The sequence below is a fragment of the Lepisosteus platostomus genome, chromosome 1, assembly GCF_059453375.1.
Source record: "Lepisosteus platostomus isolate fLepPlt1 chromosome 1, fLepPlt1.hap1, whole genome shotgun sequence".
Classification (NCBI taxonomy): Eukaryota; Metazoa; Chordata; class Actinopteri; order Semionotiformes; family Lepisosteidae; genus Lepisosteus; species Lepisosteus platostomus.
In genome coordinates, this window is record NC_142611.1 from 51,908,289 (window position 1) to 51,934,797 (window position 26,509).

Consider the following 26,509-nt stretch of genomic DNA (forward strand, 5'->3'; position numbering starts at 1 on the left):
TAGTATTTGTTTCCCGCACTGCCACGTTGTCTTAATATTGACCTTGGAGAGCTTCTCACACCTAATGGCTGCTGCCCTGAGAAAGAAGGCAGTGCTTGGTTAGAAAGCCAGATGGGCGCTACAGTGTAGTGCATATAGGAGTTTGCTTCTGAACCTACCTTAAAGTCTGGGTTTTGTACACTCAGATTTCCTTCTGTTTCGACTGATGAGGGACTCTCTCCAAGTCCTGAAGATCAGTGTTGAAAACAAAGTCTAGGTGGGCTTGCAGAAATGGTTCCAGCTGTCATTTTTATATTACAAGAGGATCGATTTTGAATCATTGACTGTGTGTGGATGCCCAGGAGAGCTTAAGTTGAAAAGTGTTTCCCACCTATGAAGTGTATTCAGTGGATAGCTCATAAATACACTCTACTTATTGACTTACCCTCATAATCCAAGAAGATGATCTGTTTAGTATTGTCTATCCAATTCACATGTTGGAGGTGACTTGATCCGATCAGTGTTCCATAATGCCTGGGGTGGATATTCTCTTCTGTTCTTGTCTTTTTTTTCTGTGTACTTCTGTGTACTTCATCAAGAAAAATGGAGATCACATGTAACAAAACGATTTTCAGTGTGCAGAAAAAAAACAGCATGCAACAAAAAATGAGTCCAACAGGCATGATTCGCTCCATTTTGTAAATCTTATGTAATTCAAAAGTATTTCTTCTCTGTTGGTGTTCAGGGCTGTGGTTTTGGGAGTGTTGGATGTTTGACACTTAAAACAAATGCTGCTTAAAACTCAGAAATAATGTTTTTTTCTTTTGTCTGAAGATTACGTGCTAGAAGTGTACAATTTTAACAGAAATGGAAAGTGTGGCCGTAGGTAAAATCTAACATTTTGCACACTGTGTTATGTAGTGGAGGACTGCAATGGTCATGCACAGCTGATGTGAGCGGTGTGCGTTGTGAAAAACGTGAGAAGGGTTAGCCAGACCTGTACATACAGTATGTGGGAAAGGGGAGGAAGAATGAACAGGTGTGTGAGACAAGCAGGTGTTAAGGTAGCTGTTTGAACTTGTCCTGAATGGGTAGGCTTCACTGAAGTCTGACTAACAGGTGGCCAGCCAGTTGGTGGGTCATGTGACATTTATCCAGGGAGTGTCAGATATGACAGGCAGCTGCAGGCAGTGGGGGAAAAGGTGCTTTGATGGGGGAAATTGCTGTAACGCATGTCTCATTAATATGTCTTATGGTTCTGCTGAATTCTACAGCAGTTATAATTAAGGGCTGACTGAAACATATTTCCAGGCTTGTCTCCCATCTTATTCTCGCAGTCGAAGTAAATGGTTGCCTTGGGCACACAGCGGCCGATTCACCATCACTTTAATAGAAGCAGCACATCTGCAGAGCACGTTCTCCAGCGTTATTTAATGAACGTTTAAAGAAATGTGGCGAGTTCTTCTGTTTTGTGTTTCAGCTCTTACATGCTGAAATCAATGAAGTCATCTTAAAATACTGCTGTTAGGGGGGAAAAAAGGAGTACTTGTTCATGAGAAAGTAGTTGTTTTTTAAATATTATAGAGAAAATTAGAAAAATATTAAATCCATATGGGGGAAATAACAGGGAGCTACGAGAGCTGCCAAACTTTTATTTCCACGATGTTCCCACTGCAACAAAAAATTGCACAGCGTTTGTAAACCAGCTTTTTTCAGTTTAATGGAGCTGGTGATTTTTAATACAATTTACTGAAATGTTTTTTCATTTTTGAAACTTGCCTTGCCCCTTTTCAGAGCAGACAAGCTCTGGAGACGAGCTGTAACCTTCCCGTTGTTCTGTTTCTGGCACCTTGGGAAGCGGCTGGATAATAAACAGCTGTTTGCAATGAAGAAAATATCAGCTTTCAAGATCTTGGCTTTTCAGAAAAATGTTGCCATTTCTAAGACTTCTTTTTAAATACATAAAATCAACAAGGTTTGTACATTTGAGATACTTTTATCCCAAATGTTCACCGAAGATTTTTTTAAACATTCAGATATCTGAGCTGCACATATTTTATTTAAATGCATGTTATTTTAGTATTAGGTATGCTCAGTTATAACTGATGGCCACCATTTTTAAAATTACATGGAGTGCCTATAGATAATCGACACAGAATTCTGAATCAATTGCTTTTTAGAATGTTTGAACATTTGGTTTTCACTTGGAGATAAAATAAACGTAATGATTTAATGTGTCTTGATTTCAGGCTGTCGGGCTGCAAGATGTTACTTTGGAAAGTATGTGCCAACTTTCTATAGGCACTGTATATACAGTATACAGCCAGTAGAAGTAGAGATTGAAGAGTAATAGCACAAGGACATTTTTTTCTAAGGTCGTGGTTTGTATAGTAAGGACGAAAAAACCTTACATGGATGAGTGTTGAAAAAGAACAGTGTATGTAAAATCTAGCCTTTGTTTTTTTCCTTTTGGTTACTTTTGTGTACACGACTTATTTTTTTTCTGATCTTTTTCATTACACAAAGAACAGCATTGACACAAAATAATTATATGGTAAATAAAAGTATTTTTAATTCTGTCTTCAGCGTGAAGAATAGAGCAAGAAATAACATGAGCCCTTGATTTCTTGGATGCAGTCAGTTTGGTACAGTACATGGTACATTGTTTCAATAATAGTTTGTTTTTACTCTGATGTTTAATATTTTGTTGCCCTTTTCTTGTCCTTTTCATTACTGGGATATATTTACTTTTCATCTGTCGCAGTGAGTTTTTGAAATTTAGAAAAAAAAAGATTTATGATCATTTTGTGATGTTTCGACTAAGATGGTTTATAAGAGACTTTCACAGTGATGGCAGTAATTATGGGAAACGAAAGTCAACATCTGAAAACATTTACTCACACAAAGCCCCGCAACAGACAAAGATGTGTGCTGCATGTGAGCTGAGGAGTACCTTACATGCATCATTAGCTCTCTTGTCAATTTGTCTCATAATTTTTTTTCTGTGCTGGGTTAGAAGACACACCAACCCCCTAAAGGCAACTTTAAGCAAATGTTTAGGGACGTCTTTTTAGTTTTAGTTGTCTCATTTTTTCCGCATTTGCTTTTTCAGCATGGTTCTTTCCGAATTTCAGCTCATGGCACGCGGTAAATAGGCACATGTCATCACCCATCTGTGAACTTGACCATTTTGTCGGAATTGTTGCGTGAACTAGACAACGTGAATGTACACAAGGTGTTCAACCAAACTGTTTACACTCATCAACATGCTGTACGTTTTTCGGTCTCTTTGCTTCCTTAATATAATGATAAATGAAGAGCCTTCAGTACATGGTCTTAATTTTTAATTGCTGGAGTGAACATAAACCTATACTGACAGACTTCAAACCTGGACATGTTACCCCTTCCTTTTCTTTGCATTCCTTTTTCCTGTCTTGGTAATGGTTCCCTCGGTTTTTGCCCACCTACAGTAGCTTGCGACTGGAAAGGTTTAAATACCTTAGACCAGGCCCCTAACACCTAGATTCTGTTGTGGCTTTGTCGAATTATATATGTAATCTATTGTTGTAATTTTAAATTGGGGAAAGCTTCAACAAGATTAATGATAGATTTGCTCACTTTCTCAATTATGGTGTTTGAATCAACTTGCGCCCATAAACTTCCTTACTTCCCTGGCCTTGTTTAACACAGTTGTAACTTCACTGAAATAGGGAAGATCTGGATGAAACCCAAAACTAAACTGTGACAGAATTTAGAGATTTAACACATGTACTGTACATGGATTGATTTTAAGAATACAGTATCTGAACCTTGTGATTCTTCCGAGATTGATATTCTGATTCACGTGGGTCAGGATTCTGTGACCTGTATATTGATGTGTAACTCTAGTTCAGTTACAATAGTACGATACTACAATAAAAAAAGCAGGAATCCTGAAACCTCATTGTTAAATCTACTCGTAGTACAAATAAAGTAGTATTTACTGCTGTTTTTATTTTATTAGAGGCAGTAGCAAGAAGAACAGAACTCTTGTTCAAAGCCTATGACAGTACTGGATGAAGTGCAGGGCAACATATAAAATCCTGATGGCTGTGATGGAATCCTCTGTCCCTCAGTACTGTGGTGGATGAGTAAAGAGATACTGAAAGAAGTTTGTATTTTCTCTTCTCCAGCAGATATGTCATCTCCCACAATGAAAAAGCCGGAGAAGCCATTGTTTAGCCCCACATCGCCCCAGGACTCTTCCTCCAGGTTGAGCACTTTCCCACAGCACCACCATCCCGGACTCTCAGGGGTCGGACACAGTGGTAAGTAGAGTGTTGTAAACCTGCGGACGATGCTCAGTTCCATTTCCAAAATTGAATCGCAGTGTTATGGTGAGGTAAACGTGTTTTTTCTGTATTAAAGAATGATTCTTGTAGAATTATTTGTGTTAACAAAATGTAAAATTCAGTACTGATCTTAGTGTTTCTGCTCTGTCATGATACTGTGCCATCATTGGTTGACCTAAATTAGTTAAAAAAAACATTACAAATAACATTACAGTTAACATTACTAAAGCAAACCAAACAGAACAACGCACGACTCGCTAAAACACAAATTGGCGAAAGGGAACATTTAATATGCAGTAGGTCATAAAACAGAAAACAGGGTAATCTCAAATATATTTTTGCCAAGATCATTATCAGTCAACTTATAAATAAGGGTCTGGTCATATTAGGTATTTTAATAATAGTTTTCTCATGGATGTATTGTACTGAAAAAGGTGAATAAAAGGTTATTGCACAATACATTCGATGCGCGTAGCTATTTTGCACTGGAATTCCATTTCAGTAAATCATTTCTCAGTACTGTATTCATGTTAGGAATTTGCTTAAACTGCTAAATCGCACTGTTCACCGGTTTCAAGAGCCTTTTAAGGTGCTACTCAAGAGAAATTCTCATGCCTGTCAGGTAGATAATGGAGGTAAGAAATATTCCACTGAAAATGTCACGAAGAAACGGATGACACTCTATTCCAGTGGAAAGCCAAACTTCATTTTAAAGACTTCAAAATTTCAGCAAAAAGAAACAGTTAAAAGAAACGTGTTTAAAAAATAATAGGAAAGATATATTTACATTGTGTCCATTTATCTGCATTTTATTCATATAGTACGATTAAATGTCCTAAGCTTTTGTGTTTGTATTTGTTTAGTCACATTTGGCTGTCAGCTGAATAATTTCTCTTAATTGATTAAAAAAACATTTAATGTCATCATTTTCATCTTCACGCTTTTGAGTACTATGGAAACATATTGTTCCAGTTATTTTGTTTGTTTAATGGGTAAAAGAAAGATTAAGCCTTTATAAAACCACTTCAGAAGACAGAATGAGGGTTGGGGTGCATTTTATTTATTGATTTCACAGCAGACGTTTCTTCTGTAAGATTTTGTGTTGGTGGATTTCTTACCTTTTTATAATGGAAACACATCAAGAGATTATTGGAGATTATTACAAGAACAATTTACTGCTAAAAGTCAGTTGTTTCCAATTTCTTTTAGTAGCTTTCTGGATGCCCCACACAACTGTCATCTACCTAACAGAAGCAGAACACTTGTAAAGTGTTCAAACACTTTGAACATTGCATTCAGCCAGCCTCCTGAGATGCTTGTTATTTCTAAAAGTTAATACTGGTGTTCTCGGGTATCATAAGCAGAATTACACCAATGGAGAGTTCACCTGTCTGTTTTTTGACACAGAATATCCTTTACATCCAGTTTTTCATGTAAATAGTACAGTAACTACTTTTAGGAATATCAGGGAGGTTATAAATGAGAAGAGGCCATATGGCCTATCTATCCTGTTCGGTAGTCACTAATAGGCCTTATCTTGCAGTTTCTTGAAAGGAGCCAGAGTGTTAACTTTAACATGGTTGGGTAGCTTGTTCCATACTCCCACACCTTTTTTGTGTCAAGTGGTGCCTCTTGTTCAGTTTTAAATGCCCTTTCACTTGTGTCCCTTGGTACATATTTTACTGTCTTTTCTGGAGGCCTACTGGGTGTACTTTGTTAATGCCTTTGACAAAAAGCATTTGTCATATATTTTTTGTCTTTAGTTATGTGTCTCATTTTGGATACCACTGGTTGGATTACATACCAAAATAAATTTCTCTCTCATAAAAAAAGTCGGACTTTCAAACACAGGCAAAAGGAATGACCAGCCCTTAATTGCAGGCCTATAGACCGATATTAAATTAGTTTTTTACCTTTAATAAACCAAAATATATTTTCTTTGTCTGTTGAGTGCTGTAAGAACTCCACTTATAAAAAGTTCTTTAGAATTTGTCTCAGCAAGGTTATGAAGTCATACTTGTCTTTCGAATCCACATTCAGAGTCATTGACAAATGTATTGGCACCATCCGAGTTCAGATAAATCATATGTAGTCTTTTCTGCTTTACGTCAGGATGAATCAGTGTTCATTAAACTTCAAAAACATAACAGCGTAGCTGAACAAGCCATTCATTTATTGAGCTGAATGACGTAATGACTAACATTGTTTCCATTTAAAGGCATCATTACTTTTGTCCACATCCAATGATGCTGCTCGGCTCCAGCCTTATTTAGTAAACCAGCTGACCTGGATGTTTTTGTTTGCAATGACTGCTTTATTACTGTTTTGTTTTTTTGCATCTTCTTTTTAGTTATTTCCACAAGGAGCCCACCTCCTCCGTCACCTTTGCAGTTTTCAGCGCCGGCTATTCTTCCTCCTGCCCCTTCGACCTACTTTTCTCACCCCACTATTCGATACCCGCCTCACCTGAACCCCCAGGATACGCTGAAGAACTATGTACCGTCGTATGACCCGTCCAGCCCACAGACAAGCCAGGTATGGACCTGCGCCTGCAAAGTTACTGTAGCTATAAGCTGCTTTGCCCATTAGCCAGGACAGATTTTAGCTTCAAACATGACATGACATTGGTATCCTCTGCTTCTGAGCTTTCGCTTTCTGTATATCAGAAGGGGTGCCCAAATTAGCCTCTTCTGTTAAGCATAGCCCATGTTGGTTTCCTCCTTTTCCTGTTTGTCTTCAGACATGATAATAATGCACTAGAGATTAATGAATTATTGTGGAGGTTTGTTACTTGTTAAAGAATGGAGCCTCAGCAACATGCAGTCTGTTAACTCTTTGTGGATGAGATCAGCAGTCCTGGTCCAGGGATTATAAGGCATTACTGCTACTGACTCTGTTTTGAGGAGTCCCAGCAAGAGAGTTTTCTTCTACTGGGGTAAGTAGGCTACAGGCACCACCTGCCACATCAAATGTGATGCTTCATTGATGTGAGCACCAACTATAACCATTCAGTTATCCAGATTGCACACCACTGAATGACAAACCTACAGTATGAGAGATGAGAAAACTTTAATTATATAAACCTAAATTATTGCCATTAGTTTTCAGAAGGGAGAGTAGCATGGTAACATCAGTATTGCCTGTTACAGTGTAGTTTTCATTACTTATAGTTAAGGAGTGATTTGTGTCTCATTAGTTATTTTTGTCGTTTATTTCCAGCACAAAAGTCAAGTATCTAATCACAGCCAGGATCAGTGGGCTTTTTTTTCAGTCCTCTTAAATTGAAAGAAACAAAAGTAGGGGTTGAGCTTTTTTTTAAACATTTTAAACAGAAACCTATAGTGGCATGACAGATGCTATACAGATACTTCTCTTGCTCAGCTCTTTTGGTCCAAGCATCTCTGTCAGCTCATGTAAAATTCTAACCATGATTTCTTACATTAGTCTGCTTTAAATTACTTAGTCTCAAGCTGAAGCAGCCTGGACATATGCTAAGTAAGGCACTTATCTGCCTCTCCAAACTCTTGATTAATATTTTGGCCAAGTGAAATGTAGGGTCAATACATGCTTTAGCCTCCATTGTGGGGGCTGATTGGTACGGATCGGGTGCTCTTTAACTTGGTACGGGGCCCACTCCCATCAATAGCATTTTCATGCCTTTTAGAAAACTGCACGCTCAGCTTCAAAGAAGTGTTTCAAAGCAGGGTAATGAACACCAGGATAATTCATGATGCAGACAGATTCACGTGAACCCCTGTTACAATATGATTGACATGCTGTTTATAGACATTTAGAAAAACATTTCCTTTTTATTTATTTGTCCCGAGTGCTAAATAAAGTATTTGATTTGTTTTAGAGGCACTGGGCTCTGCTCATTGAAAAGCATGGGCCAGGGTTTTTAGCTCTCTGTATTGGCTAGAAGAGATTGAAGTACGCTCACTTAACAACTGCTCTCAATCTTGCCTTGTGAAATTTGGTTTTATTTCCATCTCTTAGAGTTTAGTTGAAATTGGAAAAAATGTCAGTGAATTTAATTTTTTTTCACATCTTGAATTTTAACATTTGGCATTGATACTAACATTTATATAGCAAATGTGTTCAGTAAAGCAAAATATGCTACATTCAAAACTCTTCTTGTTTTCCCAGCACTCCTTAAAAAATAGCAAAGTCAGTTACATTGTTTAGAAACACAGTTATCATGTTGCATTGAGAAAACTCCACATAACCATTTATTGTCAAATCTGTATCTCAGTATATTCTGGAGTTTGCCAGAAAGCAGGAATTATTATATTTATTATTAAGAACTTGTGGATGTAAGCCATTGTTGGTTTAAACTCCTGACAAGTATATAAAAAAAAACTTCACATGAACAAATATTCAAAGTAGACATTCTTTTTTACATTATTATAATAGATTGTTTCAATATGCAAACTAAATTAAACTGCCTTTATTCCTGTGACCAAATAGCATTGCCATTTTAAATTAGTTAACTCAGTTCGGGTCATTTGCTTCTGGCTTTGAAGTCTTGATCTGCAGCAGTTATTGCTTAACAGTCACTTTGCAGTTCAACAGTATCTTGCAAAGTTCTGTCCTACCAGCTGTGTAGGTTTAAGGGTTGGAAGTTTTCATTAACAACATAAACATGCTTTATAAAATTCTACATTTAGACAGTACAATGAGGCACTGAACTCCAAATGCAAGAAGATCTATATTCCATTATAGAAGTTACAAAGTAATAAGACATTAATACTCCCTGTGTTGGGGTATTTGTGATTGTACTTTGTAATGTCATTGACATTTTATTTTCACATTAAGCTGACACGGCTGAGTTAATTCAGGGTCAAGACCCTTGCTGCATTATAAACCATACAGTTTGCTTCTTGATTTTTGCCTGTTTTCCTTTTGCTAGGTGTGTAGCACAACACACTATGCATCATATTTTGTAGTACTGTGTGCTTTTCTGTGTACTAATGGCTTAAGTGTCTTCTGCCTTTTAGTTGGAGACTGCCTTCTCAGGCTAACAACCTAAATTTACCAAATCAATAAAAAATATAATAACCATTTTGTAAATATTCCATCATCAGTTCATTTATTTTGCTAATAATGGCATTTACTATTAAAATACAAGTAAAGCAAATCATATTACCTGACAGGAATTAATTTAAATAATAATAAGTCTTTTTCATAGCCGTGGTAACAGCTTTTTTATTTATAAACAGCTTGATAAAATTAGTATTGTAAAACTGTACATAATACCCTTTTCTTGGGGGTACATCTAATAGAAACCTCCCCTGATTCTCAGCATGGTTCAGTGTAGATCTAAATCAAATGTGCCATTAGGAAAATACTTGAAAGGGGTGAGGCATAGTCCTTTTTAAGCTGTTTCCAGTTTTTCTGAGCAATCTTAAATGATAACTGCATCGCATCATTGTAATGTAATAGAATAATATAATATGCAAAAACAAAAGTTACAGAGCAATGGCAGTAATTCCGTCAATGAGGAAATCATCTTTTTAATCCAGCTTTTTGCAATAAAATATCTCATCAACTTAAAGCTATATATATCGTCTTGAGTTCACAGGCACTGGGTTAACCAATAGTTTAAAATTGGCGGTAAACTTTTGGAACAAAAGAGAAAATGATACTGTCTAATTCTCATGCAGTTCACAGTTGGTTTTCCCTTGAACCTTCTCACATACTGTACTTGAGGTAAATTCTACTTCGTATCATTCTTCGATTCCTTGCTTTTTAGGTATTAGTCTGTTAGTAGAAATGCTTTGGAAATGGTGAAAACTTAATAATCTTGAGCTTTATGCTTTAAAAACCATTGGGAATGATAATGGCAGGGGAGAAGCTGTGATAACAAAATGTCTAATGTTAATGCAGCTGATGTATGGAATAACTCACTTATATGATGGAAATACTTGGCAAATAACATGCTGTGTATAATCTTGTGGACTGAAGCCAAGATGTTTTTATGCTTGCTTTAACGCAGATTATATTACATTCTAATTAAACATTCTATTCACATTAAGGAACCCTGTGGACACCATTTGAGGTTTGAACCTTGGGCCCCTTAATGTCAATTTTACAGGTTGTTTCCACCAATCAGATTCAGAACACTTTTTTTTTTTTTAATCTGCAGGCCAGTTTGGGAAATTTAGTAATACTGTTTTTCGGGGCCAGGAGTTTAGTTTAAATTGTGAAAAAAAAGAACAACCTTTTCTCATCTTAAACTGGGAGCTTGTCATACAAAAAAGGCAATGGGAGCACTAACCATGGGCAATGAGGGATTGTTGCACAACTGTGTAAGTTTACTATCAAAAGAGTAATCGTTGTTTATCAGAAAGAAGTAAGGACCCTCTTTTAGTTGGATTCCTCCTTTGCTTGCAGTTCCTACCTTTTGCATACACATATCTCACTGACATAATCATTGACATTGAGGGACTAATATAATTTATTAGCTGTGTTGTTGGTTGAAAAATATTCCTAGTTCTGTGGAGACGGTGACTACTGCCGCACGAAAACGAAATGTCGATGTGCATTGAAAAACGCAACAGTTGAGTTTTGGAACCAGCGTGGCATTCGTTGCTTATTTAATGCCCCTCTGTATATAACCTTGAAAAAAAAAACTGTCCAAAACATTTAAGAGACTTTTTTTTTTTTGCAAGGAAGCCTTTTGTTTGGCACTAAAGCTTTGTTCAATAGGGTTTCATTCAGCTGCCAGTTGTCTGTCTCGTTCTCTTAAAGGCCCTTTTGTTTTGCTCTGTTTTGCAGCCCAACAGCAGCGGCCAAGTGGTGGGGAAAGTGCCCGGTCACTTCACACCGGTGTTGGCACCGTCTCCGCACCATGGTGCCGTGCGGCCCGTCACCCTGACTATGCCAGACACTAAACCCATCACTACATCCACAGAAGGTGAGCCAGCTTCACCCACCACAGCCAGTAAGTACCCCGGCCCAACATGGGGAACTCTGCTGTTCCTTGTCGCCTGTGTTCGGGCTTGTGCCGCCCAGCCGCGGGAAGCTCAGAAAGAAAACCATACACACTCTACAGAGGGAAAAAACAACAGACACCAACGCAGTAAAAATCCAAACTGTTCCAGGGTAACTTATTGGTCAGTAATGTTGTCTTGTCATCTGTGAAAATCAATCTTAGAAAGTATTTGTGTTTTTCAGGTGTAGAATTCATACCATTTCTTTGTATGCTCTTGCATTCTGCATTTCACGGGCCACACTGAATCGATAAGTAAAGTCAACAGTTCTTAGCAGATTTGCCGAAATAGAAAAAGGAAATGTTCAGATTCTGCCTTCACGTAACCTTTGCAATTTGTATTTTTAAAGACAAATTCTCTTCAATCACATTGCTCAAGTAACTCTGTAATACATGGCCACAGCCTGTGTTGTTTGGCCTAAGTGTTAAAAAAAATCTTTATATATTTTTGTTATTCAGAGAGAGGACAGAATTTGCAATTCCAGTGGACATCTGGTACAGTACTTACTATATTTCTTGCAGGATCAGATAATCTTAAATGTGGTTTTAAGAAACTAGAATAATGCTGCTTAAAGTTTAATAGTAGGGCACATACAGTAGTAACCCCTACAAAGGAATGACTAATATAACCATTCCTTTCTTTTTCAACACGCAAACACATTGTCAATGCTAGCTCTGGCCAGGAGAGAGTCAAACCAGCTTTTATTTTTCACTGTCATTTGCTGAAGCTTTACCTAATAAGTGCCTCATTTGTACTGTCAAGCAAGCTGTCTGATTTTTTTTTTAGCATGCGGGTATTAACTTTTGATCCTTTCTTTCCGTCCAACTTTCATTTGAGTTTTTCATTCATTTTCACTTTAACATAAGACAAGTTCGAGGGGAAAAAACAGACGAATACTTAATGCACTGGTTAATAAAGCATAACAAGAAACTATGCCGGGGGATATTTATTCAAAACCTGTTCAATTCTGCATATGAAACCCTTATTCAAAAATTTCAAATACAGACTAAATTTGTCTCAACTTGTACAAGAATCATTCAGGTACGCTGTTTCATTCAGAAATGAGATAAAGTGAAGCAGAAACAGGCTCCAGCAGAAATCAGATTTTTGTCAATTTTCATTTGCATTTAACCAAAAAACTTCACAAAAGTTTCATATAAGGTCTTAATTTGGTAATACTTTATAATGAGAAGGCCTTACTTTAGTTTAGTTTTTTTTATTATGTAATCCTGCCAGAACTCCATCGTCTTAATATGGCCTTACACTAAGTGATTGTAAATAATCCTTATCATTTTATTTTTAGTACAGGAAGTACTTATCACCTTCTGGCAGCACACAAAACTTAATAAATGTGTTTTGACATTTACCATTTATCTGTAAATATTTCAGTGATAGTTCAGTAATGACAATAATGTTTTTTGTCACTTTCCTGACATGCCTAGTGTATTGATGAGTGTAGTTTTTGTCCAACTCTAAACAAAGGGATCTTTTATGCCAACAGAAAAGTTAACTTCCCACATCAACAACCTATAAATTGTAGTGATGTCAAGCACAAGCTATCTTAAGAGCATGCAATTGTTTTTTTTTCCTTTAAAACATGATGTGCTACATTTCATACATACAGTAGGAAAGCCTTGAACAACATTGTCAGGCACCTGGACTGCAATACTGATCATTACTCTCTGCATTAACATATAGATAAACCTCTGCACAAACATCTTGGACATCTTGGACACAATCAGGAATTAATATATGTGTTTTAAGAGCACCATCAGTTTCTTCAAAGCCCCCAGTAGTGCTTTTTACTATTATAACAAGTTTGAGTGTCAAGGATACAGCTTAGTTTGGTTGAGACGAAACCAAGACTGTCATTTACCTATCTTTAACTGTTCACAAATGTGATCTCTACAACTCAGGGTAAATTGTATATATAAGAAAATCCATTTCATTTTTCAATGATGTATGATTGTCATGTGTTTCTCATCATCGTTTCTACCACTCTACACGTCCATAAAGCTAAACGGTTACTTTTTGTGTCACAAAATTTGAACCTTTTGGGGTTAACTGTTCGTTTAGAAATAGAATTGTTAAAATCTCAGTAGGAGGTTGTCATAAAATATTTCACTTTTTAATGTAGAAACAGAGTAGAACAATGCAAAATGTGGAAGGTTTTTGCTCTGCAGTGTGTGTGTAGATATACAGTATGTGTGCCCTTTTCTAAGCAATAGAAAGTAAACACATGCTTGGTCTTGTTAGTTTCTGTCACTCATCTGCTTTGAGTAAGAGCAGCACATTCTTATGTTTATATTATATACATGTTTATTTGATATTAATAGTTGATACCTGTGTGACTGAAATGTCTTTTCAGAGTCTTATAAAGCTGTTCTCTAATGTGACCCCTGTTTCTCTGCCTCTGCCAGCCTACTCTGCCCCGGGTACTCCCACGCCAAACAGGTTTGTGGGACTGAGCTCCAGAGACCCGGCCTTCTTACACCAGCAACAGGTGAGCATTCAGAAAATTGACTTGTCTGTTACACCCCAACAGTGTCAGCGGCTGAGCCAGAACTGTTCACGGTGCTTTTGTTCCAGGTTACAGCACCTCCAAGGGCTTGACGTCCGGTAGCAAGAACAAAGTGCACGTTAAAGATTGCTGTCACACATAATCCAGGCACCATTTTGATTTGGTGATCTGTGTCAGAAATTTCTCAGAATTATGTTGTCTGAACTAGTTGCCTACCTACCTTAGATTAAGCATCTTTGCAAAAGCTAATTTTTGATTATCTCTGTCATTCAAATCATGTTTGATTCCTAACCCTTACAGAACTTTAACAAGGAAAGTGATAGAGGACACTGGTTTGAAAGCATTCTTAACAATGTTCAAAGGTGTACAAATCCACTTGTTTGTGTTAATCTGCATTTTCTGTGCACTGGAGTGGTCGTTTAACTAATATTTCAGCTCCACCTTAGGTACCATGCACCTTCCTTTATACTAGTCCTGAAAGCTGCCAGTTGATAAAACTGAAATACATATTCCTGTTTTTTTTACTCTAGCCTTACACCTTTTTAGATGTGATTTGATATTCTATTAACAATAAGTGGTTGATAAAGGTGGCTGTTAAAAAATAGATTTGAACTAACAGTGTTTTTGCTGCCTATAAAATAAACTTAGGTATACACACCTGCAAATAAAATCATACTGGGGACAAGTCTCAGCCACGTAGATTTTCTACGACGTACTAAATAGTCCGCAAAATGTAGTCTCTGTTAGCTTCCAGAGCAATGTGCAGGAATTGCTTCCATTTCAAAGGTGATCAGGGCCTACACTTGAGGTCCCTAAACAAGAGCTTTGTAGCAAAAAAAAAACTTGAACACGTTGGCTCGTTAAATTCAGATATATCTTGGCAAAGTTTGGTTTACGTTCGCTAGGTTTATGATGAATGTTGGGTTTTCCTTTTTCTCAGTCCTCAAAGTATGAGGTTAGAACTCAAAAAGTTTTTCAATTGATTTTATGCCAAACTATTCCACTGAGTACTAATTGAATTCATCTGCACACAGCTAAATAATAATTAGTGGTTTTCTCTGCCCCAACCCTCTACAAAACAATTACAAGCCTTACAAGATTAATCTGTAAAGGTGGGCTAAGTTATTAAACTGTCATTTTGAATTTTGTCTGTATTATTACATGTATATATTTTCTGAATTATTTAATTTTTGGTAATTTGTAGTTCTTTTAATGTGTATAGTTGTTTTTCAGTATTTTCACTTAAGTATTTCCACATCAGGTCGTTTGTCATGTAATGTAATTTCAGAAATGTTCATTATATTTCAAAGTTATAATATAACTTTGTAATATAACAATTGGTTAACATTTCTTTTTCATGTTTAAGAAGGTTTATAATATAAAGTTATCTGCTAGGAATAGTTATTTGCTAGGAATAGAATAGGAATAAGAAACAAATGTATAGAAGTAACTATCAGAAATTGCATCCCATTTAATGTTTCAATGTAATCACTCTATTTTCACTCTAATTGGAAAAATATAAATAGTGCTCAATAATAACAGTTTCAAGTCATAATCTCACCCCTTATAGGTTCAACTAGATTTTGGAAACAGCTGATGAAGCCTTAATTTTTTGTTAAACAGGATACAAATATATATGTCAAGATATGCATCATATGTTTAACATACTTTTTGCTGGGCATACATACAGGATGTTCCATAAAGTTAAATTAAACATACGCATTATCAAAAATAGACGCTAAGACAAAATGTGTCATACGTCTGTATGAATGTTTGCAAATAGATCTCAATGTAATTGACCACTTCTCCAAGGAAAGAGACCTTCTGAAGCAAATCCTTTGGCTGGCAAAAGTAAAAGTAGTAACAAATCTGATTGATGGATTGTGACGTTTTATTTTTATAAAAGGATTGAAAAGGGAAAATTCTCGAAGACTGAGGTACTTAATACACTTTGTTTAAACCAGCAGACTGAATAAAAAGTGGGCAAAATGGACAGAATGAAATAAAGGCCATTTATCATTTTTATATTAGTCAGGGTTTTCTTGGAATTATAAAGCATGATTTGTACAAAGGGAAGGTCTCTGAACCATTCACTGCATGCTGTTATTGAGAACGACCCTGGAGGAATAAATAATGTCACAGATACATTCTGTCTTTTATTGTTGGGGCTGTTTCAGGAGATTTATACCTCTAGGTTATGAGATGTATTGACATATCCATTCTTATGGCGGTGCTGAGTGCCTTTTGTTCACCAAGGGGTACTAAAACACAGTGTGTATAAATTACACTAAGGTAAAAGCTTTAGATTTAAAGAGGCATCTTTTTCATTAAGACATTAACCCTACATGTACAACTGCGAAGGCTGACTTTGGGACTTTTCATACATGTCAAAAGAGCAACCTCTCCATCTTGATTTAAATTGTGCCTACACAAATTACCTGATTTTTGCCAAAAAATGAATTGACATGACAGGTAGATAAGTTTTAAACAATTCTGTAGGTAATTGACAAAATACTGCTTACTTTTGCCCTTTTATTTTTATTTTCTGATATTTTGCAATTGAAATTAAACTCTTTTTCATTCAATTGGAAAGGGCTAATGTGGGTACACAACATGAATTATATAAATCCACTGAATGTGACTTTACCTAATTTTAGCTTTTCTCCTATTATTTGAACCTTTAAGATGTGTAAAGCTTAAGCAATAGCTTTAAAGTATCTGCACAGCTTAATATACCGTACATTTCATGGAGCCTGTTATAATAATGCCAAAAGTAGCTTAATAACCAGTAATAATTAATGCGATTAATCTGCATAAGACTATAGTTCTCAAAACATCTTTTGTTTTGTGATTTTCTGGTGGGTCCAGATTTAAATGAAGCTAAGGCTCGGTAACCAGATGCTATCATAATAAGTGACAAAACTAATTAGAACAGTAACAATTATAAACCGGTATTTCTTGACCTTTTGTTAAGATAGAATTATCAGGATCTGTTTCAAACTTTCTTTTCATTAAAACTTTCATTACATCACTTCCATTTTTGATGGGCAGTTCTTAAAATGCTGATTACATTTTTTGTCTTGGACAACTTTAGATCAATTACTGTCAGGATTAATACATTTTGACCCCAAGCACCCAAGTTACAAAGATATTTTTGTATCTTCTCTTTTTTTGTAAAAAACAACATCTAAAGGCCTTGTTAGAATTACCCGTCCATTTTCAGTAGTGACTTTGCCCAGTACAGTGTCGCAATGAGTCAGGGCCTAACAGGGCCTGGACACACCTTGGGGAGGGCGTCAGCGCCGTACAGGGGCCAGTGTAACTAACACCAGTTTACCCAGACTGCAAGTCGTTGGCTGGCTGAGAGGAAACCTGAGCACACGGAGAGAAGCCAGACGGAGAATGTGCAAACTCCGTACAGAAGGCACCCCAGAGCAAAACCAAACTCGGGGCAGAAGCACTGTCTGCTGGGTGTTAAAGGAGTAAAAGTTCTAATTGTAAAAATGACATTTATTAAAACTGATACAAGTAAAAATAAATGGGGCAAATTAAGAATTCTTTCAGCAGATTTTGTAAACCTCCAAACTTAGGTTTTTGTATTGTACATTTTCCATATACTGTATATACAATAGAGCATGCAGCACGGTGCCTGTTCATTATATAGACTAGTGTCAGAGGGATACATGTGTTATATAAAGCTTAGAAAATTACATTTCACATTGAAGAGAAAAAACAGTAGAGACATTTATGCAAAAATATGGAAATACTATAAATTAGCATGTTCTTTGTGTCTTTAAGAAATTAAGCAAAGTGGAAAGTCTGTCCAGATGTACAGGCTGTACAACAAGATCATAAGAGACAATCTGACAGGCAGTCTTGCATCGCAGTAATGGCATCTGCTGAAACTTTCATACTTCAGGTTAACTGAGACTTGATTAAAGACTTAGAATGAAGGATGTGTTAGCTGTTTTCTAAGAATAATTTTCTGCTTCCAGTTTCAGTTGTCCTTCTCTGGAGAAAACTGATTCTTGCCAGCTTTTGGAATGATTAAATGTTATTTGGCTTTATGCAGATATGATTGATAATTTACCTTCTGTATGCATCTGTTAATTAACAAGCCTGGCATTGCTAAAAATGGTTTTCCATGCTACCTCAATATTGTGATCTAACAGAATGCAGCAGATGGTTAAATCCTTGAAAAATGTGCCACAATGAAAGAGGATAAAACACCCATTTTGTCTTGCTTGTTAGTGTTGCTTTCTGTATTTTCTTTCTGTGGGGCAAACTGGCTCTGGTGTGAAGCAGACCTTGGCTTGGAGCAAGTGTTACTGAGGTTTTGCAAAATTAAAATGCCAACATGTGAGCTGGGCACAAGATTGAGGGCTGAGTAACTGTAGGACCCGAATGAACCTGGCAGACTTAGACACAATTGTGTGAGCTCTGTCTGCTACAGTTTTTATGCTGATTAGAATGTTGTTTAAGAATGTTTCCCATTAAAGTGATAAAGGGGAAGTACATACTAGAAACGGCTACTTTCCCAGCTACCAGGAATAAAACTGATAGAATCCTTCAACTCTAGCTGCTAAAGAAAGTGTAAAACAGGACATAAAAAAGTTTGACAGTATCATAAACTGGCGAAACACAAAGATCTGTTTGGAATCCTTTTAGATTCCTTTTATTCCTTCAGATGGAAAAGTATATTGGGATTTTTTTAAGTTCAATTTTTGCAGAAGTACTAACACAGGAATTTTTTCATTGTGTGTTGCTATGCATGTGTTTTGTGAAAGCGGTTTTTAAATGTATTTTTAGTGTAGCATTGTTGCGATCAAAAGGCTTTAACAAAACACCCTCTGTCCTCCTTTTATATTTCACCATTAGGTTTCTAAGCCTCTACAGCTGCAGCTAAAATACACAAAAATAGTTTTAAAAGGAGCTTCTAGAATTAGGAAAACTTGCTTTTTCTCATAGCAGGGGATGTGGAGAGAAGAAAAAGAGGGAAAATGTTCATTGTGTAAAACTGTCGCATTGATGTAAGTGGATATCCGGGGCTGCAGCACAGCATTCTATTCCTGTTAAAGAGCCCCATGCCTGTGTTGAAGGCTGAGGATGTCATTTTGTACAGCCTCCTCTAATTCGGCTTGCCTTTAAGAGTACTGAACAGTCATTGTTTTAATTACTACCCATTTTGAAAACTTGAAACCTCATGGGGGAATTCGGGATGGTCAATAGACTGAAAGAAACATAAATAGATGCTTCACAGTCCAGTCAGGAAGCTGGCTATCAGCACTCAGGCTGTTCGTATTGTGTCTCATATCATAACTGGCAGCTTGACGTGATTGCTGACCACATGACCACCGCTGAGGTATGTAAGTGGATCAAAGGTCACCATTCACATGTTTTTTCTGCAGTGGAGATTGCAGTTAAGGCAAAATTGAGTCAAAACTGACACTATACAGATGGTTGATTCAACAGATTTTTTGTGATAGATTATATATACTGTATACTTCTTAGATGTTACTGTTTACCATCATCTTCCCTCTGTATTCCTAATCCAAACAAAAGTAAATCTATTTCCAGCAGTCAAAATGAACCTATATTTATTTCATTAGATCATCAACTTAATGTTGCAAAATGTAGCATATACCTGTATGTTGTGGTTTAGATTTTAAGAAGATTGTATTTACAATGCTGCAGTGTCATAAACTTGCTGATCAGTTCTAAAACAGTAGGAAATGAGTAGGTATGCCTAAAAGGGTTAGCATAATGAATCGCTAAAGAAGATCATACATTTAGGCAAAATATACACGTATAACTGTGATTATAGGCAGAACATGAAAAGAGCTTTTGATCATGCAGTATAAAACTGATCTTGCCGCATATCATTGGGCGTTCTTTAACGTACCATATCAGATTTAGTCTTGAGGTTCATAACCTTTACAGTGATGAATGTGGGATCTGTGTTTTATATTTCCTCCTCTCTGCTGTCACACACCCTTGCTGTACAGCTGTGCATTAATACTTCATCTGAGGCACTAGACAGCTGTTTGAAAAGTTGAGGCCTGCTTTCCCATCCAGAGTGTAAGAGACTTAAAAAGAGCATTTATCTGACTTCAGACCGCCCGCACCCCCACCCCCCCCCCCCCCCAACACCAACAGCAACTGGCCTGTTTTTAACACTGTCAATTCTTAAAGGCTATTGGCTTTTATTTTACATTTCTTGAAAATAGCAACAGCGAAGATATTCTGAAATAAAATTTGAGCTGTTCACAACTGAGCAGTTCTCCAATAAAAACATCATCAAAGCTGTTCTGCAAAAAACTTTTAAAAGGGATGGTTTAGCCTGGATTTTCTTTCGTTTTTTTGGCCTGTTCTTGTCAATGCTGAGCAAATCGGCTAGGTACTGTGTATGCTAAAATTATATCTGTGGTTCAATGCAAATTCATTTCACCGGGATTTAGTATAACCAAGGAAAGAAGTTGGTTAATTAATTTTAAACCCTATTTCTAAGCAATAACATTTCCATAAGGAAATACAAAATCCTTGTACAATCTATTTTTACAAAACTTTCCTCAAAGTCTTTAAATCTTTTGTGATGGTAGTGCTGGTATTTAAAAGGTTTTGGATATTTGTCTTTTTAACTCTTGAGAAGTTCAAAAACATTCACATGCCATTTTAACAGCGGTGTGCACAGTGCTTTTATAAACAGAGTAATCATTTTGTGGTGCCTTGTGATCTTGGATTTTATTATAACTTACTTTTTCTTATGTTGTTATAGATTGAGTTCCTTATTATAGTGTAAATGTGTATAGAAAGATGGAATATCCTTGAAAAGCTAAGGTGCTGAATTCAACACTTAGGTTGAACAAACACAGAAAAATAATTTTATTTGAAAAATACATTCCACTATTTTTACAAAACAATTTTTTGTAGAAATACTGGAATTTATTTTTCACTCTTCTTATTTACATTTCTTTGTGTTCGACCTAACTGTTAAATTCAGCACCTTAGCTTTTCAAGGATATTCTAACTTTCTGCTCTTAACTGAGAACGTTTGAATTATATTTTTACATTTTTAAATTTCACTCATCTTTATTTTTGTTTTTGATTTTGACTCAGGGGTTAAAATGATTTTTACCGTGGGGACATGATCAATTACGGAATGATGCTGTTAATTAAATCTGCATACTAGTTCAGACTTTTATTCCAAATTTTCACAATATAAAAAAAACATTTTTTCCACTTTTTTCAAGGGTTTTCAATGTTGGAAACATGGGTTTTTCTTTTGATAATTGTAGCTTTTATACTGTGGTAGTGATAAAAAGTATGTTATTCTGATTAGTTTTGCCTTTTAGACATATTGAAAAATCTTAATGATTAGATTAAATGTAGAAATATCTACATTTAACTAGTAACATCTGTATTTTCTTATACTGTATGGTAGGCCTGCATATGGAAAATGTCTTCACATTTAGTACGGGGTTCTCTGTTTTATTTATTTTTTGATTTATCAGGAACATTAATTTTCTTTTAAATAGTAGTATCTTACCTTTTTGAAAACTGGATAAGTTTTAGGGTTGGACTGTCAGCACAGTGCAATGAAAGGAGTCTGAAAGCAGATATCTCTTTCCTTTGTTATACAACATATAGAAGAAAGCATATATAAATGTGCTTGAACTGCACACTGATTGATTAAAAAATAAAAAAAAGATGTATAGTTGGGTGTTCATTTTGAAAAAGCAAAAAAAAAAATGATCCAGCTTTTCTTGAATCTCCATGATGGCATGCGACTCTGGGGCCTTTAAGCTTATGAAGCACAGAAAATAATCTGCTTCCTCTTAGCACCACTGCAGTGCCCTTTGGATGACATCTGGATTGCCTGCAGTTCCTGCATCACAGAATTAAAGCAGTGCAACTCTAAATCAGCGTTAACACTAATGACTGATTTTCACAAGGTGCATGTGTGTAATTAAAAATGCATGGTTTAACATGACAAATGAAGCACTAAATAGTCTTGAATGATTTATTTTAACGTGACGTTCTGTATACTAACGTTTCTTTTGTTCCAGGTCAGTTAATGGTTAGATTACTAATGTGATTGCATGCAACATATAATATCAATTTTGTTTTAATATTTAACAATACAGATCAATATAATGTTTTTGAATGTTGGTGATGTTTTTTTTTAAGATAAAACATTATACTTTTGAAACAATCTTTAAACATTTTAAAGGCTTGTATTAAACCAACAGTACATTTGCATGCATGATTTTGTGAAGAAAAAAAGTGTAGTTCTGCTCGACCCATATCTGACTGCTAGGTTTCAATTGACAGCTGAGGATTTGTGACTGGACCATGAATCAAAACGGCAGGCATTTATACCCCAGTGCCAGTGAGGATACTTTGGGAATTACTTGGCAAAGGTAACATTTTAATTATTTCAAAATCTATGCTACATCTATAAATTATACTCTATATCTGCTTTGGCTGGCCCCTATTTGATGTAGATGAATAAAACAACTAAGATGAATATGCATAATTTCTTCTCAATGTGTATGTAACTCTTTAAAATATGCAATTTAGAGAATTGCTGAACAGGGTGTGTAAGTTAAATATGGTGTGACATACAATTAGATGCATAGTTCCAAACATGCTGAATGCATTTTCTAAAGCTGCAGTCAAAACTGCGACAGTACCATCTCTTGTCTGTATCCAGTGCTTTTAATGTTTTTCTGTTTTTGTTCATTCTTTTTGTTTTCTTCGTATAAGTGCTTCCAGGGCTGCAGATGCAAATAAACTGGAATTATTTCTTTAATAAATCAGTTTACCGAGTTGCACTGTTACATTTTAAGATTTATAGTATTAAGCTCTAAATAAGCATAGCATTTTCTCCTTTAAAGCTCCAAATAATGAGTCATTTTAAGATGTTGTCAATGTTGCTAAATGTAAAGCACATATCAGGTGTGTGTGCCTTTGAATGCAGTGTTATTCTTCCATATTTTCTCTTCCTTGTGGGACAGTGTTTAGCCTGTTCTCTTCACAGTGCCAGTTAAGGAACAGCAGCTTTTAGGCACATATTATTGTGATACACCTTAGAAACCTGACAAGAACGCCAACCAAACCCTTCTCTTACCAAAGATCCAGTGTTCATATACTGTATTTTATTTTTGTTTTGCAATGACAGAATTAAAAAGTTTTAGAATTTTGAGAAAGAAAATCTAAATCCACAGAACAAATGAAAGAAAGAAGCATGACTGCAAAAACAATTTGTGCCGCCTCTGAAGATGAGCAATATGGAAGTATTGACTACTTTGCATATATTTGCAAATTAACCAAAATGCAGGGAAAAGCAAAGAACACTTTGTTTTGAGAAAAGCATGTAACATTTCACCAGAAGTCTTTGCTCAATTACCATTATTCGTAAATGATCAAATAACTACCCAATTCCAGTTAAAATGAGAGGAATAAAGAAGCGTGATGAAACAGTGCATTTCACACAGTCTTCAATTCATCAGCGGGAAGTATTGTTCTTACTGATTGAGGTCTCGGGGAAAATTGCTCCTCAGGCAACCACTACTATATTAAATTAAGCCACTTTATCTCATACCTTTCTAATTCAAATCAGTGACAGTATTTTCATAAATATTATGTTTTTTGCACTACACAGCTGTTTATTACACATTAAAGCATATGCAGTGGATGTAAACGGGTTAAGAAAGTCCACAGTTACGCTATTTTCTATCAACAATTTAATTTGTTAATTGTTCATCTCATGTTTCATCTTAACGTAAGGCTGAAAGGCAATGGAAGGCAAAGAAGAGATGTGGTACGTTCACTATGCAGGTGGATGGTTGAATTACATAATATTTCCCATGTAAGAGATTGTATGATTTTATGGACGGCAAGCAGTATTGTCTGTGGTCCTGAATTCTTAATGTGGGTCTGTGCATCACAAGTCCTTTGTGTTTTACAATTGGTTCCCTTTAACAAAAAATGATAAAAGAAGCTGAAGAACGGCATTCTGCAATTGTAATGGTTATTACTTTTAGATAAACTGCCAGTTAGACTTGCCTCGGTTAGTTGCAACACCTGCTGCAGTGTGTGTGTCAGTAAGCCCAAATAGATATGAGTCTATGTGCCTGTCAGTAGCTGAATTTGGGCTGGACGCAAGTCACTTACTGTATAACTTATAGGTCCAGCTGATTTGGTTGCTGGAATGAGGCCTCATTAGTCACTAAAAAGCCTAGAAGGGAATTGGCTGTGCTTAAAAGAATACCAGGTCACTAATGGTTAACCTGTGCTGTTCATTGTTATATGATCCCTCCCTCTGTAAGTGGAATTGTTATGTTTAGCTTCAGTTTAATGTAAACCAAGAGGAAGGCCTCAGATGGCTAAGGCAAACATAGTTGTGTCACTGGAAGTAAAGCATACATAAAACATCTGTTTGAGGCCCTCTGTGGTGAGCAAATCAGATCTTCATACAATAAATGCAGAAGTGTGCTTATTTAGCAACAAAGTCATTTTTATAGTAACTTTTTAAGTATTGATTTTTTTTTCCTTTGGGACATTTACTTTTGTTGAGTTGTTAATACTATGGTTATGATGATTTTTTTTAGTTTACAGGTTATGACAAAGTTTTGTAGGAATTTACAGAACAGAAAATTGATTTGCACGCCTACTTTAAAAAAACAGTGATGACAGCAATGTAGACCTCATAAACACCAGTTAAGAATATTTTTAATACTTTTTAGTGTGGCTGAACATTTTTTAAGATCAACCCAAAAGTCCCATTTACTTTAAATCATTCAAGAATACAATGAATTGACAGAGATACTGTATCATAGTCTATTGAAGACAAGTATTAGTCCTGTACCAACTAAACAGCCCTGGGTTCAATTCCTGGAGTACCTGGAGTTTGTACATTCCTGGTACCCTGGTTTCCTCCCACAATCCAAAGGCAAACTGGTAGGTTAATTGGGATCTGGGAAAAGTGGCCCTGGAGTAAGTGAATGCCTGTCTTTGTTGTCTGTGCATGCCCTGCAATGGACTGGGTGTCCCCCACTGTCCAGGGTGTACCCTGCTTTGCACCTGCTTCTTGCTGGGATAGGCTCTGGCTTCCCACGACCCTGAATTGGATAAAAAGGTTAGAAAATGGATAGATAGGTAGCACATTGCAGTATTTTATTAAAATTTCTCTTGTTTCTAAGGCAAAGTAGATATACCAATATAGAATTACATGTTTTCATTTGGTTATTATAAGTTTGGTATTAATTGGCTAACTATTTGGAAAAAAATCTGAAGCAGTTAATAATAAAGATTAGGAGGAAAGGGTTTGCAGATTAAAAATTCTTTTTCATATTTATTGCTTGACAGAGAACTACTTCTATTTCTAAAATGAATAATACACTTTGCTCAAAGGAGAGTGAAATTTTTGTCCTAAGAAGCTTGTGATTTTGTCCTTTTAAGAATAAAGGTAACCAAAATAATATTTTTGTTAATGTTGCCATCACTAGAAGAAATTGTTTTTTTTTTTTGTTTGTTCCCTGGTTGTCTGAAACTACATGATTTACAGTATATAAGTATAATACTTGTATAGTAAGTAGTGTATTTACTTAGTATCACAGTTGTTTTCTGTATTTGTGGGCTGCAAACCATTATGATAAGTGAAGTCTGGAATAAACATGTTGACAGTTTCCTTGAAATTCTTTTTCTGACAAATCTTCTACTTTTTAATTATGTAGAGAATTATTGTCAGAGCTCTTCTTCTTTTCAAAGTGCTTCCCATTAGACTCTCAGAACCACTCTACTCTAGTACAGTTCTTTAAGAGTTAATCCTATGTAGCTTTTCAATAAGGCTGTCTTGGCAAAAGTACTAGGTCAGCGTTTCCTGCCTTCAGTTTGTTATCTTGACATATAAACGTACAGTACAGCAGCTGGTTTCGCAGGATTCCTAGGGAGTTTTATTCTCAGAGTGCCGTGTTTCCTTTGCAGCCTCTAGCTTAGGGGCTTTTTTTTAAGTTCATCTGAAAACCAAGACCTTTTTTGTGCCTCCTAGTAGCAAACTGGAGGTAAGAGAAAATGTTCAGTGAACAACTTAAGGATCAGGGCATTTTACCTTTTTAAAATAAATGGGTAATGTCCTCTGAAGTGCATTGATTATCTGCTATTTATTTGAAATGTTATCATATATCCACTGTCTATAACACACAATTGGCTATTCCCAGAATATCAAAGAATACTCCATAAAACACCATTGCTCAGCCAGTCCTTTATGTATTCTCAGCCTCTTTTTATGTTGAACGAGAATATACAGTAGCTACAAAAGTGACTGAAGAGTGCAAACAAATTTGAGGACATACTGTACAGTAAAATCAACTGAAAGAAAAAAAGGCTCACCAGTTGTATTGCTAGAGGCCCTAAACGAGAGGGCTTTTGTCATCATTGTGTTGCCATTTTGCCAGATGACTCTGAATGATTCTTTTGTTTTATTTCTTTTGACTGTGATGGGAGGGAGCTGCTGGTTAGAGAGGCATTAGAAGAATTTGAAAGAGGAGTGCTTGCAGCCCACCATGAAATATGGAGGAGGCAACACTTTGGATAAGGTGTTGGAGAACCTGTACCAATGGAAGTGTCAGGGGAACTAGAAGGAGTCAGTGAGGAATTCTTAAGAATATAACAAACATTCATTT

At 36.1% G+C, this 26,509-nt stretch overlaps 1 protein-coding gene across 14 annotated transcripts in view; it reads left to right on the forward strand.

The window, feature by feature from the left end:
• Positions 1-26,509, forward strand: part of LOC148678104 (nuclear factor 1 B-type) — a 168,891-nt gene that overhangs the window by 130,048 nt on the left and 12,334 nt on the right. For 6 of the 14 annotated variants that reach the window (XM_088631792.1, XM_088631759.1, XM_088631808.1 and 3 more), the window contains 5 exons: positions 4,152-4,286; positions 6,661-6,845; positions 11,088-11,253; positions 13,723-13,805; positions 22,155-22,243. In XM_088631792.1, the coding sequence (XP_088487918.1) occupies positions 4,152-4,286; positions 6,661-6,845; positions 11,088-11,253; positions 13,723-13,805; positions 22,155-22,243 (658 nt within the window). The remainder of the gene's footprint in view (positions 1-4,151; positions 4,287-6,660; positions 6,846-11,087; positions 11,254-13,722; positions 13,806-22,154; positions 22,244-26,509) is intronic. The other 8 variants (XM_088631781.1, XM_088631836.1, XM_088631766.1 and 5 more) reach the window with 5 other exon arrangements.